This window comes from Microtus oregoni, unplaced genomic scaffold (assembly GCF_018167655.1).
Source record: "Microtus oregoni isolate MIOR12 unplaced genomic scaffold, Mior012 000000F_ref0000247, whole genome shotgun sequence".
NCBI classification, from domain to species: domain Eukaryota; kingdom Metazoa; phylum Chordata; class Mammalia; order Rodentia; family Cricetidae; genus Microtus; species Microtus oregoni.
The window spans coordinates 59658107-59673491 of NW_024543059.1; the positions used below are offsets into that span (position 1 = coordinate 59658107).

The 15385-nt window shown below is 43.4% G+C and overlaps 1 protein-coding gene across 4 annotated transcripts in view; it reads right to left on the reverse strand.

The window, feature by feature from the left end:
* The window catches only part of Ttll7 (tubulin tyrosine ligase like 7), a 120836-nt gene that overhangs the window by 50049 nt on the left and 55402 nt on the right, over positions 1-15385 (reverse strand). For 3 of the 4 annotated variants that reach the window (XM_041648006.1, XM_041647937.1, XM_041647996.1), the window contains 5 exons: positions 13979-14143; positions 11028-11186; positions 8290-8384; positions 1239-1386; positions 763-836 (listed from right to left, as the gene is read on the reverse strand). In XM_041648006.1, the coding sequence (XP_041503940.1) occupies positions 763-836; positions 1239-1386; positions 8290-8384; positions 11028-11186; positions 13979-14143 (641 nt within the window). The remainder of the gene's footprint in view (positions 1-762; positions 837-1238; positions 1387-8289; positions 8385-11027; positions 11187-13978; positions 14144-15385) is intronic. The other variant, XM_041648013.1, reaches the window with a different exon arrangement.

The window sequence follows — 15385 nt, forward strand, 5'->3', positions numbered from 1 at the left end:
TGTGAATACCCCCACACCCTTGTCTCCCACCTCCATCCAAACACTTCAAGCACTATCTTACTTTGCCTGGTTGTTAAGCAATTAGGCTTACAACGAAGTACAGCAATCGCATAAAAACTATCAGAAAGAATACAAGAATACCCGAATTCTGACTTTCTTAAAATATCTACAGTAACAGTTGGTTAAAAACCTCCCTTGGCAGAGCAGAGCCTGCTGGCAAAAGCTTCCCCAGTTAAACCGTCTACTTACAGCCCCCTTTCTTCTCCTGAAACATAGTGAGTGAAACGCTGTAGCTAACAACAACAACAACAAAAAAGCACTCGTAATGAAAAAAACCACTGCTCAGACACCTCTTCTATCTCTAAAACAAACAAACAAAACATAAAGCAAATGCGGGGACGTGGGCTGCATGCCCATCGTGTGAAGGTGTATTGCTGTGGTTGGTGTGATAAAAAGCTGAACAGCCAATAGGGGTATGGGTGGGATTTCCCGCGAGAAAGGAAGAGGAGATGAAATTCAGGTGTGCAAGAGATGCCAGGAGACACAGAGAGAAAACAGGGGTTCAAGTGGAAGAGAGGTAAGCCCACATGATTAAAATAAAAATTACTGTAAATGGGTTAACTAGGTTATAAGAGCTAATTAGGAAGTAGCCTAAGCTATAGGCCAAGCTTTTATAATTAATAAGAAGTCTCCGTGTCATTACTTGTGAACTAGTGGCCCGAAGAAAAACCCAACTACACACAAACAAACGGCAAGAATTACCTGTAATTCCCCATATGTCGGTTTTCATGTTCTTCTCGCGAGACCTGCTTTCGTACTTGAACAAGTCTCTCTTTCTAAAAGGGAACAGATTCATGGATAAAGTGTGATGAGTCACGCAGCTCAAACTGTGGGAATGTTGTTAAAAGTTCACACCAGGCAGGCTGGAGAGATGGCTCAGAGGTTAAGAGCACTGGCTGCTCTTCCAGAGGTCCTGAGTTCAATTCCGAGCAACCACATGGTGGCTTACAGCCATCTATAATGAGACCTGGCGCCCCCTTCTGGCTTGCAGGCACACGTGGAAGGAATGCTATATACATATAATAAATAAATAAATATTTAAAAAAAAAAAAAGTTCACACCAGGCTGGGGTGTGTGTAGCTGGGTGGCAGAGCACTCGCCTATCCGGGGTTCACTATGCACCATAGTGTCATCAGAATAAAAATAAACCAATACACCAAGCCCCACAAGCCCCGTACCAACTCTTCTTTCCGCCTCTCCAGCTGATGCCTCTGCTGTTCCCAGTCGGAGGAGCCCGGGGAAAGCCTTCTGATTGAATTCTGACCGTACAGCCTCTTTTGAGCCTCGGCTTTTTGTTTGGCCATGTTTTTCCTTTTATCACTGGTCCTGAAATGGGAAGAACAAGACCATAGCTTTCACTGTAGAAAACTTCCAACGCTGTCCCTTTGAGGAGAGCATGCCGAAGCAGGAACGAAGTTATTAAGCTTATATCTTCACACACATTCTCTTCCTCTGTCAAGGAAGAGGACTCTGGAAGGTAGTGCTTCTGAAAATAACTAGAAATAAGGAAATCCTATATGTCTTGAAGAGTCCAAGGGACCTGGTTTCATATTCCACCCTAAAAACAGAACATCTATAGTCTTTGGTAAATTAACAGCTGGATCTGTCTCCCCATCTCTTCAACTTAATCAACACTAACTTTATCCTCAATGTGTTCTAAGACTGCGTCTATGTATGAACACATGTGCCTCTCTTCCATTTACCAACTTGCTTTATGTACGCTCTCAGCTATACTGACCGCTCTCCAGTGCATTTCCAATCAGGCCTGAAATCCTAGTAACTGTTACCATTTCAAAACTGACTTCACCCTTCTTATCTTTTTGCTTAATTGTGATCATTTAGCAACAGCCCTCCCGTTTTCACACGAGAAGTAGTGCTCTGGGATTATTTGCCTCAGTACCACCCGGTCCCCCTTTTCTCTCTCATCCCTTCCATGTGGAGGAGTATTAAGTCTGTCTTTGCCACCACAGTTGCAACAGCGTAGAATCCTGGAGAAATTGAAAAGACAAGTAAACACTACCCTTAGCCACACAGAAATAACAAAACAAACAAACCAGAGCCCTCATCCTTAATCTTACACACCTCCACATCTTCTGTTGTCATTACTCTGACATGGATGCTGACCCAATGCTACCTGCTCAGTTTCCAGTTGGAAGAAGGAAACGGGTTGCTTAAGCCACAAAGTGCTCCACTGAATTCATTAGAGATTGCATTCAAATGTCAGGCCAAGACTTTAACAAGCTCTCCCTTAACACAGCCAGCGTGACAGCTCACAACAGAGTGCTAGAAAACACTCATCTTCTTTCACGACGTGGAGGCTTAAAGGGCTCGAGGGGTTCAAGGTTGAAACAGAAGGGATAATTTGAGAGAAATCAATAAAACACACTGATAAAATTGAAAGTCATCCAGTAGGGCTGGTGGTTTGAGTAAATGCAAGAAACTCAGCTGACACTAAGGGTTTCTGCTCATTGGAGAACTTCAGGTATAACTTCAAGCAGCAAAGGAGGCAGGAGCCCTAGAAGGGCCTGGTCATATCAGCCTGTGTGAAGTCGCACCCTTGGCAATGAATACAGAACGCAGGGGCTTACAAGTAGGAAAGAGAGAGGGAGAGAGAGAAAGAGAGAGAGAGAGAGAGAGAGAGGGAGAGATTGAGACATGGAAGCTATCTTCCTAGCAAACAAGAAGTATGAGAGTGTGGGTCACAGAAACTGGAGTGAGTCAACGCTGAGGAATATTTTGAAAGACTAGATAGATGTAAGGTGAGGAGGGAAACAGACTTCTGATGTTCACAACTAGGTGGCTAAGAATATCGTTGTTCCAATGATGACTACAAGTCCAGCTGGGTGTGTTCAGTGGAAATGAAATGCCTGAGATAGCTAATAATAATAATAACCTAGTTTTTCTAGAATGATCACTTGTACATAGCATTAAAGAGAAAAGGAAAAATAAGAGAGAAGAAAGAATAAAGACCAAACAATAAAAGGGAAAGAGAGAGGGACACGAGGAGAAGGGATTTTTTATTTTTCTTTTTAGTGGTGTGGCCTTTTGGTTAGAAAAAAAAAAAAAAGCACACAGCCAAGTAGTAAAGTACCACTGGCAGAAGCCCAGAGCATCAGAGTGTCTCTATCAGATATGGTGCTGCGGAGAGTAGGGGAGGAACTGTCTCCAAGGAAACCACCAGGTTTGCACAGGTGTTGTCGCCCAGCTTTTGCTTCATCTTATAAATAATAACATTGTCAAAAGCAACTTGGGGAGAAGCTTGGGACTTCTGCTCCTGCTAGAACAGTAGACAAAGCCACTTCCTTTTTCTAACTCTTATCTGCAGGTTTTATCAGCACTTCCTTTTTCTAACTCTTATCTGCAGGTTTTATCAGCAGACCTAGCAAGTGAAAAGCCCTGGACTCTGCTACAGCATTCATTCACAGGTCTGGCCACACCAGTGCTGCGAGTGCAGCCCTGGAAACATGGGTAAGATAATAATGATATTTCCGTTAGAATATTCTTTTCACATTTGGTTTTTAGAAATACTGTCAATATAAAGTCACAGTTTCATTTCTACAAATAAAGGCACAAAATACCACTAATGGCTCTTAGCATGTACTTCACAGACCACAGGCCAGAAGTCTGCTTTTCACTTAGCATTTGAATCAACAGGTTTTTTTTTTTCCCTTCAGTTGTACCTGCACAGTGACCTAAGACTAAGATGTTCTGTTTCACACTTCTTGACTCCTTTCCACACACCTGATTTTGAGGGTCTCCAGGGGCTTTCTCTAACTTTTGCTTTATATGTGTTGTGTCCTGTACTAGTTATGGTAGGTTGTAAGAACAAATTTCCTTAGTTCCACCCAAGTAATTTTCCAGACTAAGAGGCTCCTTCTACCCTTGCCTTCCAACTCAAATCACATTCATTACTCTATACACTAGATATATCCCCCAAAAGACATAACACGGATGCAGGACCCATTGTCTTTTTGGAGCTGATAATCTAGCTAAAATGGGAGATGGGATACCATGTAAACCAGCATATAAGGTATAACGTGAGAGAGAAGATGGTGACATTAAAAAGAAAGAAAAGTTAGGCTTAAGCTATGCTGTATGGTGTCTGTCCCCAGAGGTCCATGTGCCAGAAGCTTGCTCCCCAACCGTCAGGGTTTCTATTGCTGTGAAGAGACGCCATGACTATGGCAACCCTTATAAAGGAAAACATTTAACTGGAGCAGCTGACTTACAGTTCTGAGGTTCAGTCCATTATCATCATGGCAGGGAGCATGGTGGTGGTTACCTCTTGATCAGAAGGCCACAGGAAGTGAATTGTCTGTCAGACTGAGGAAAGCTTAAGCAGTGGAGACTTCAAAGCCCGCCCCCACAGTGACACACTTCCTCCAACAATGCCATGATTCCTGATGGTGCAAATCCTTCAGGATTATGGGGGCCGATAACATTCAAACTACCACACCAACCGAGCATATGGAGAGTTAACATCAGACTACCACATTCAGGAACAGATCAAAGTGTTTCTTGGAAGGCTAGGTCACTTCTCCCCATCAACTGGGTCTGAGTTGATTGAGACGTGGGGGCTGACTAAACTGCTGTGAAAGCTGGCCGCTCATAAAGTACCAGCCTCCACCCTCTCTCCCCATCTCACACGCTCTTCAGCATGCTCTCTTTCCTCCTTGTTTCCCATCACGGGAAGACAAGCATGAGACTCTCCTGACATATGATGCAATACGGGGGAACTTAAAGGCCACACTAAATGAAAACTGCCAATCATAAAAGGAAAAATCATATATTCCTACCCCAATTACTACCAAGCACTTGGACCTCATTTTACTGAAAGTATTGATCTTCACTTGGGCCTGCTGGGCCTGCGCTTGCAGAGAAGTGCTAAGACAACATGGCAGCCATGGATTTGGCAAGAGTCACTGAGTTAAATCAAAGGAAGAAGTGAAGGCTTGCTTCAACTAACTGACGAGTGGTTTGCCATTAGCTGGCAGAGAGCTGTGGATACTTCCCTTCACTATCACTATCTCTGGTTCCTTTCCACACACATTGTCCTGTGAGTCCATTCCGGGCTCTCTCTCCCTTGCCGCATGTGTGCCATGCACTGGCAGCACAGAGACCGGGAATCCTATCACTCTGTTCCTCAGTGCACTGGTCATTTTGAATGTGTGGCTCTTCAGGGTACATAAGAAAATTCTACCTATTTGTTATAATAGCAAACTCCATGTAAATTTACGTGCTTATATTTAATATCTGTGAGCTGTAAATACACATTATTATAAGCAGGAGGAAAAATAACTCAAGATAAACATGACTGAAGGGAAACACCTCAGCTCTGGTCATATTGAATCTAAGTGGGAGATATGCTATCCATTCATTCAGTCACTTGTTTATGCATTCACTTGCTTGCTATTTAATACATAGTTATAATTACAGACTAGGCCAAAAATCATCAGCATTCGCCATCAGGAGATAATGCCAAATGGATGATCTGTGCTCCAGTGAGGGCCGAGGTCACCAAAAGGCATCTCAAGCTGTATGTTCCTTCCTATATACACGGTTCATGGATTCTGGAGTCATGCACACAGGAATGAGTAAAACTGACATAAAGAGAAGCGAGGCAAGAACCCAATGGGGGAAATGGCAGACAGTGAACAGGGATAAAAGAGGACTGCAGGGATCCAGGCTCCATGAACTCTGCAAGTGTCAGAGAGGCAGAGAGGACCAATGTCCAGGCGGAAGAATATTAAATGCTCAGGTCTGTGACCATGAGTTTGTCCTAAGTAGGAAATGAGTGTTTCATTTGAGCTAATCCAATTCACACACATTTGAGCCCTGGGGGCTCATGGGACTGGGGATGTCTTCTTTGGATTCTGTTTTTTATAACTGTAGTAGAAGACTCTCAGTGGATAGAAAAACTCTGTCCAAGAACCTTGGCACAACACAGCCGGGTCTTCTCTGGCTACAGGCGAAATAATTATCTTTTGTTCCACTTATGAGGCCTGAGATGGCCACATATGACAGTTTCCTCTGAAGATCTCAAGCCTCATGCTTCAAAACATTGTCTGAAACTGAAATCACACTGCATTCTTCTAAGGGCAAGCAGTAGTTCGGTCCCCTCTGCATGAGCTTCTATAGTCACAGTCCCTGGGACGGATCTTCCTGATCTACAGGCTCTTCTGCGTTTCCTCAAGATGAAAAGCAAATAGGTTTGAAGTGGACTTGGACGTGTAGATAGAGGAATGTCATGAGCAGACTACTGCAGTAAGATCTGTGAAGAACTCTTAAGACTGCAAGGAGCATACATCAAATCAGAAAGCCATGCCCAGGAAAAACATCACAGAATACGAAGGAAGAGACAAAGTTATAAACCATGTCCTGAGTACACGCTAATGCCACCAAAATATTACAGGGTGTAAGGATTAACTCTGGTCAAAATGTAGAGTTTTATAATAAAATATGGTATGTACATTGTATGTACATTATAGAAAGTAAGGAAAATCATTCACTTCAACTAGAAAGCAGAACAAACCACCAGTGAGTTACGGCGGGGGACAGAAAATAATGAGACAATCAGCCAAGCTATCACAGCTTGGAGCAAACACAGAAAATTAAGATAATAGTTATATAGTTGTGTTTGGGGAAGCTTAGCCTTGGTATTTAGCAATAAAATCCTGTTTGGGTTCCTGAGAAGAAAGACAAGTAATGAAAGAGAGAAGCTGCTACTGGCAGTCTCAGGGAAAACAGAGAATTCTGGAATCACAGAGCAATCCTACCCACACCAAAGTTAAGTCCGTAATGCTGAATACGAGGCAAGAACTCCCCTATTGCTCCCCATCTAAGTCGCTATGGTATGCATAGCACAGAACCAGTCACAAAAACACAGACATGCCAAGGCAACCTCCGTGGTTGAAGAGAGAAGTGTGCGACACGCGCGTGCACTAAGTATTAGAACTGTGCTATGTCCTGTGGAGAACACGAAGCTAGATAAGGGAGAAGCTCCATACTCACATTGTTGGGAATGGCTTGCTCCTTAAATTATAGATAAACCTCCCCTCTGAAACAACTGAAAATATCCACAGTTGATTCGCGAATCGTCTGGATAGCCTTAAGCTAAACACAAGGTTCTATTGTAATAGAAAACCATGTAAAAATACGCACTATCATCTAAAATCACACAGTGGGTAGGCTAAAGAGCAGCTGAAAAACTAAAGCCTGCAGGCATGAGCACCTTTCACCAAGCAGCAGGAGCCGCGTGGAAACGTCAAATCAGACCTCAGTGCCCATGTCCTTTCTTCATGATGTTTTTCCCACACAAGTAAGATCTCAATGACCACTGCTAAATGCTTGAAAATGGTTTAAATAAGAAAATTCCTTGGATTATTCCATAATTCTTTGGGAGTTCTTGAGTGATGATAAAAATAAAAGGGGCATAAAAGCCCCAGTTAATCTCCAGGGCCCGCTAATCGAGGTTGGGCATGCGCCGTAGAGCAGTTAAGTTAAATATCTTTTTCTTTTTTTTTTTCCTTGATCAAACAGGTGTGTTGTATGTGTTCCAAACTGGCTTAAAACTCGCAGTCCTCCTGCCTTCCCTAATAAATGCCTTCCCTAAGGAGTCAGAAGCCTTTCCTGCAGGGCAGCATCTCAGACACCGGAATCCGTGACATGTTCACTTCCAGCACCCTTCCCCGCCCTGCCAAGTCTCCTCTCGCATCTTTCTTCCCACTGTGTCTGTCTTCCCCAGTGGCAGCCACCTCATTGAACAAGGCCTCTTTTCTATCTACACAGAAGATAGAGCAGGAAGATTAACGGAGGTAGGAAATCTATGTTTAAGGCTTCCTGAGAGACTCTGGGTGCCTAACTTCCCCCGCAACGAGAGGATGGTAAACTAGAGGGTCTCCTACCATACCTCGCGAGCAATCCAACCGTGTACGCCACAGAAACTTCTGTGATGAACAGCAGCTGCGGCGGGTGCATAGCGCCATATGGGGGAACGACGGCAGCGGGAAAAGGGAAATGGAAAGGTTTTGTGTTTGTTTTTTAACAATGTGAATTTGCAGAATGGAATGAAGAAGGTTTAAATGTTAAACACAAAAATATAAAGATTCACGAGGCAAAGCCAGTTTCATGTGCAAATACTTTATCAGTGCCAAAGGTAGGGGGCGCCAGTGAGTTGGGAAAGGCTCACCTCTTGTTTGGGGGACCCCAGCAAATGGGGAAAAGGCTTACCTGATGTTCAGTAGCTTCAGCGCATTTAGCAGAACTCCCCTTTTCACATCATAATCTATTTTCTGATCAGTTCCAAAGCTTGGGGCTCGATTAATCTGAAATTTACGGAGAAAACAATGAGTTTGGTTGAATGTCGGGAGGTCAATGCGTGATTCAGTCATGTTTGCTAACTGAAGATGATTTCCAGCTATCAGTCTCAGAGCTCTACGTGGAAGATGCTCCAATCATCACTGCCACGCCTGGTTTTCCATCACCCTATGGCAAAGATCTGCAGAAAAACATCTCCAAGCACCACCTCCTCCATCACAGCAGCGGTTTCTTAACCAGTGCATCACGACCCCTTTGGAGCCAAACGACCCTTTCACCAGGGTCACCTAAGACCATTAGAAAACACAGATGAGATCTATAACAGTAGCAAAATTACAGTTATAAAGTAGCAACAAAATAATTTTGTGGTGGTGGGGGTCACCACAACATGAAGAACTGTATTAAAAGGTCACAACATTAAGAAGGTTGAGAACCACTGCCCTAGTGGCTTAGGGTTTGCTGCCAGCATTACCTGGCCACTCCAACCTACCGATCCATATCACTGAGCCTTAAAAAAAAGTAAGTTATCTTGAGTGCTGGGAAGACCCATAGTAGATATATTTCTGACATAGTGACAGATGCACATACATGTCTGCTTAGCATACAGGAACATACATATGTGTCTGCTTAGCATACAGGAACATACATATGTGTCTGCTTAGCATACAGGAACATACAGTCAATTCCCGCCTTTCACCACCTAAGGGCTTCCTGCTGAGTTCTATTGCTTCCTAAAATATAAATGTGGTTTCCTCTACCTGGCTCAACAGTGACTCATTAACTTTCACCTCAGAAGGCATTGATTCAACCGCTTGGAAGACATTCCTAACAATAGGCACAGGCTGAGCTCAATTTTCCCTCCTGAGAATCTTCTTAAGGCTTGGGAATTCCTTCAGGTTTGCCACTGCCAACCGCTGCCTGGATTTTAAGCCGCTAGACTTTCTCATCCTCAGAGGCACCCTCCACTTTATTCCACGTGGTGGCGCCAGAAGGATTTAACACCGTGTATGAAATCTGCAGTGTTACCAGCATGCTCTCAAAATAGGACATGGAACAATAATCTGAACATGCACTGTTCACTATCCACAGAGAGCAACACTGCGGAGCTTTATTTTTATTAATGATTCTGAGCTGAGTAAGTCAGAAACAATAAAGAAGACAAAGAACAAAAAAAAATGTGTTTATAGTGAACCCTTTAAAAAAGTGTACAGAATCCAACTGTTCAGGCAGTTCTGATTTAGCAGCCTGATGGAAAGCTCCTCTGAACAAACGCTTTTTGCAAAGGTTAATTCACATTTTACATAAAGTTCTTACTCCCGGCAGTTCCCTCATTTCATCCCCATGCAACATGAGCACAGTTTCACGTCTCCACCCATCAGGCGTAAATGCCCAGTACAGAACAGAGGAAAACACAGCAACAAGAGGAAAACAATACAAGGTCCAAGGGTCCAATCTCCAGGACTCCAGGCCTTACTAAGACGGAGGATCTGTGGTACACAGTCAAGAACTTCTCCACCCAAGGATGGCAGAAGCAGAGAAAATAACTCTGCCAAGTCCATTTCTAGGAACAAAGCTGGACTCAAATTCCAGCTAGCAGAAAAATTACTTTTCCTGGATCTCTAATACACGTTATTTGTCCAGGATGTATGATTGCTCTTCTCTTGCTCTCCCTCTCTCCCTCACTCAAGTTAGAAAAGTGTACTTTCCTTCAAAACGTTTTGAATCGAGGTCTCACATAGCACATATTCAGGTTTGCTTACAAAAACCTGGAGACGACGATGTAACTTCTGACATCTAAATCACTAACCTACACCCCTCTGAAATAAAAGATAGTGGTTGATTCCAGCTTCTGTGGTAGCATGTTATTTAAAATATAACTCATCCTGGAAACACAGTTCAGACGAGTACATGAGAAGCCCTGGGGAAGCAGGTGCTTTCTGTGACTCCAGATCAGGGTCCTAGAGAGAACATCTGGATGGGAGAGCACTGGACCAGGATTCTAAAGGTGCCTTGTGAGTAGCACAAATATAAATGTAATTGCACAATACGACAGCATCTTAAACAGAGGTCACTTTTGTATTCTTTACATTGTTCCATATGTTAGGTGACATTTTATACTAAAAATAATAATAACTAGAGGGGACAGGCAGCAAATCCAAAGATATTGTTTTTGGGAATATCAAATGGCCATAAGGGAGGATTTATGTTTGTTGCAGTGTTGAGCACTGGGCACCGAGCCAGTAGTGAGCCCCTCTCCCTATGGAGTGCTGAAAGTTATACTAAAGATAGTGTGCAGAGGCAGTGCCCACCCAGGGGAGATATAATATCTAGAGTTCATGAAGTGGAAGGTGGATGCCACCAGGTTGAGAAAACACACATGTAACCAGCCAGCAGCTCAGAGGCAGCTCACACCTCAGTTCACTCGATGCTAATGAGAGGAAGCGATATGAAATCATATTGATTCATCCTGGGAAGTGTTCTGGTCCCAGAGTTTTCATTCAGTTCTTCCCACATACTCCATGCGGGCCTCATTCCAGCCAGTGAACTGGGGACGCCTGTGCCAAGTACACATTTGAAATTCAGTTTCTAAACACATGGTAAGAATAGTGCTGGCTCCTTTTTAAAGTTTAACTTCTTAGAGAATATCTTACCTCCAGAAGCCATGGCTTTAACTTTCTGTCCAACAAGATGTCGAACCCTAGGACTTCGAAGCAGACGCTTTGACTTCCTGGGGGCTGACCAGGTCTGCACATCCGATACGCATGCAGGACGTGAGGCTCTGCTACGATCAGTGTCTTTACCACCAACTCCTATTGAGGTTGTGATGAGAGATATAAAAGTGCCTTATTTGAGTGTATTTTCCCGAGAAAAGGCCTGGGGACAAAGTAGCATCCTAGGTGGATTCGCTGATGCTCTTTGTCCGAGCTGCTCTACCTCACTTCCTCCAGCTCTGCCCTTCCCCACCTGTCGTTCTGGCCACGCTCTGTTTGAATTTCTCTAGTGGGCAACACTTTTTCCCATCTTCCTGTGCATCCTCCCTTTGATTCCTATGCCTGGTCATTAATATTCAGACAGGGCTGCAACCATCATGCTTGAAAAGCAACCAAACTTGAAAAGGCAATCTATTGTCTACAACATGCAGCCAAGTGGCACGTTTCCCTTGCTATGTGAACAAGACCCTTGCCCTTCTTGTTTTTTGCACCATCCCAGCACCCACAATAGTGCCTGGCATTGGAGATATTCAAAGACATTTGTAAACAATAAGTAGGATTTAAAAAAAAATAAGGAGCAAAGGCTAGCTCTTTAGAGAAGAAGAAAGAATGACAGAGAAGAAAAATTCTAGGGAGAGATGCAGCATTTTCCAAACAGCATGATGGAACCTCCAGTTAAACAGGGGCTGGGAAGAAAGAGCTCATGATGCTTTATTTCGTGGTGCTGGTTTGTACCCTGTGAAGGTTCCTCTGAGAAAGGAGTACATCTTGGTGACCACGACTGGAGATTTGCCTCAGTGGTTAAGAGAACTTGTTGCATAGGAACTGAGTTCAGTTCCCAGCACCCACAAGGCAGCTCACAGCCATTTAACTCCAGGTCTAGGGGAATCCCATGCCCTCTTCTGACCTCCACAGACATCTGGCACACAGTACACACATACACACAGGCAAAATATTCATACACATAAAATAAAAGTAACTTTTTGGAACTCTATCAGATTTTCCCATGAGGAAACCCACAGTGGAATACGGGAAAGCTAGGCCTTTGCATACATTGATTTCCTAACTCCTACTGTCGGAAAATAGATAACCAGAAAGATGGTTAAGACCTTGACTCCTTGGTCAGAATTCTGGGCTTATGCCTGACTTTTCTGTTTGTTATTAAGGCAAGGAAAGCATTCTGCTTGAACTGTGTCTTGTTTTCCCTGAATGTAAATCACCAAGGGATAGGCTGAGAGCCCAGGCACCAATTTCAGCACAGTGCCTAGAATAGCATAAACCTTCACTATTGTTAACGACTTAACTACTGTTCTATTGCTGGTCTATCATTTCTCAGGACTCACTCTCATGGCTTCTCACTGTGTGGAAGCAATATTACATGGAAGAGAAATGGGGAGAGGGGTACTAACCTCACTGCTGCTCCCCAGAAACATAAATCAGTTCAAATAACTTCATACACACAGACACTTTAATGTTTGTAATAATGAATTTGGAACATTTAATAATATTCTCATTTAATGGGTTATTTATAATCACTATATGCATTCTAGCTAGCAGACTAAATATTGCATTTGTAGACAAGATCATGAAATGTGTCACTGATTAAAAGAGTATTTCGGACTCACATCTAGAAAGTATACTTCAGGATCTAACATAAAAGTTAATTTCCATACCACACCCCCTTTGCCTTGTTTGAGCACTTTCTCCTAACCCAGTGGGATGTGAGAAGTATGGTCTAAAGCCAGTGTCTGGGTAGGAGGTTGGGACCATTGCTCTCTGGCTGGCCCTTCACTCATACAGCTCACTAAGGCAGCCCAGTAGGGTATGCATTTTCGCAGGAACTCTCTCAAAGACCCAAACTCATATGGAAGTTAACATACTGGTAGAGAAGAGAAAAATACAATGAAGAAAGAAACAGAATGCCAGAAGTGTATAATATTTTCTTGGTACCACAGAGACAGTGATCTAAGGGCTTGGAGTATTTGAATGAATAAGGGGATAGATGGGTGGATGAATGGGAGGGAGGGAAGGAAGGAGGGAATGATGGATATATAAACAAGCAAAATTCCTTTCCTTCATCTTCAAAACAAATTCTATACATTAAAAAACTTCTTCCTATTCTATTTCAGATATCACATCCCTTTTCCCTTCCACTCTTCCTGAAAACAGAGATCCTTGACCCTCTTCGGCATTATAGACAATCGTCAGCCCTAGTGTCTACCTCCTTGCCCCTCTCACTGTGGTTCACGATAAGCCACCCTTTCACCTCAACTACTTACAAGAGTTCCCAAGTGTCCTCTCTGGTTATTCTTAATGAGCACTTTAATCCAGTCTATGCCTGTTTGATGTGGCTTTCAGATACATACATTTGACTATATCCATCATATTATTCTCCTCTGTTAAGAACTGAATGAGGCTGTCAAGACGGCTCAGCACACGAGGGTGCTTTGTCAGCAAACCTGATGATCCTAGCTTGATCCTCAAACTTACACAAAGGGAAAATCAACTCTCACAAATGTCCTCTGATTACACACATATGCTGTGTTACACATGTGTGTGCACAAACGTGTGTGTGTGTGTGCATGCATTTCAGTGGGACCCTCATGCAAACCTCCTACAGACCATCTGTGAAACCCTGTACTTCTCTCCTTATCTCATATCTTCATGCCCTTGACTATTGTCCCCAGATAGAATACCTATCCCTAGAAATGAGGTTCTTACTTGCTAAGGTCTGCCACAGAATCAACTTCCTTAAAAAACAAACAAAAACTCATCTGCTCAACCTCATCTACTATGTTCTTTAGTAAAAGGTTGGATGCTACTTCAATCTCATGCTGATGAAAGACAGTACAGTTACAGAATGTAACAGTTACAGAACAGAATAACCTTACTGAAATATCACTCCAGAACTTAGAAACATCGTGCTGATTGGCTTGTAGGAATTCTGTAAACCACTTGATTGAACGTTTGCTGCCTTTGTCTTCGGTTTCATTGCGTTCAAACCGCTCGTTGTGCTTGTTTACGGAGTAGTTGGTCAGATGCATGTACAGCTGGGTCTGGAAGGAGGAGGAACAAAGGGTTACCACCTAGGAGAGCCACAGTAAAGTGGTCTGATGGGGAAGAGAACCTCAAAGACTAGTTCTTAAACTTGGAGATAACCAGCATATGTGGGTTAGGCTGCTCCTAAACGCCAGTGGTTGATAAAAGGATTTTGATCTGAGGATGAGCTACCACCTTGCAAAATGCTGGTCAGTGAGGGTCCAGTGACCCCAAAATCAATACAGGCAATAGCCGCTGCTGCTGAATACCCACCAGAGCCAAACACTGCTGCTGAAGATGCTGCATTATCTGTTCACAGGATACACAAAGATTAAGCTAGAACTGAGTTGACCCCCCCCCCTCCACATGCTGGCTCGTTTCCATGGTATTGAAGGGCGCTGTGCTGTGAGGTTAGAAAAGTCATCGACAGTCTTGCTGATGACCAAGCAGGTAGGATGTGCTTACTGTCTCTAAAGTGATAAGTCAGTAATCGGGTAACCACATTCTGACTGGACTCAAGGTCCACTCCACAGCAGGGAATCCATATCTGGTACCGTAAACCTGGTCAAAAACCCATGACTGGAGAGATAGTAGATCATAATGAGAAGGCTATTGCTGCTGTTTTGCCTAAATGGATATGATGTGCCTGCCAAGTTGCCTTCAAATTAAGGATGCATATGTATGTGGGTTAGTGCTGCTGCAGTTTTGGTCAGAGAAGCTTCTTCATGCAGTGGGCTTGGCACCTACAGAGATTCATAACTGGTCAAAGTGATGAGCATACATGACAGTTGGGTGCTCAACTATATACAGAACATCTATATAACCCCCTCCAAAGCTTAGTGAACATCACAAAAAAAAAAGGAAAAAGGAAGAATGTCAGAGTTGAAAGGAAGGGTAGAGTGTTGATCAGTGTTATCTTCTGGAAATGGCATGGCGACTATACCCATGGATTCACAAAGCTGTGATTATTTGCACGAGACAAACAGAAGATTAGAACAGTCAGTGTCCAATCATAGAGGTCCCACCAGCCTCACTGAGTGACCTATAGGAAGTAAATGGTTGCTGGAGGAGAGATAGACATTTTTCTTCAGTAGAACAGACACTGTTGGAATGCCTATGCTCTTATAAATTGTAAATAAGCCCTCCCCCTGTAAGGAAGCCAATAAAACTAAAACATAAAAAGACACGCAAGTGCGTGCAGTAGGATCAGAAACCCATTGCCATTGTTCTTGAGTTCTCAGAGTCTAGGCAGTTTGGAT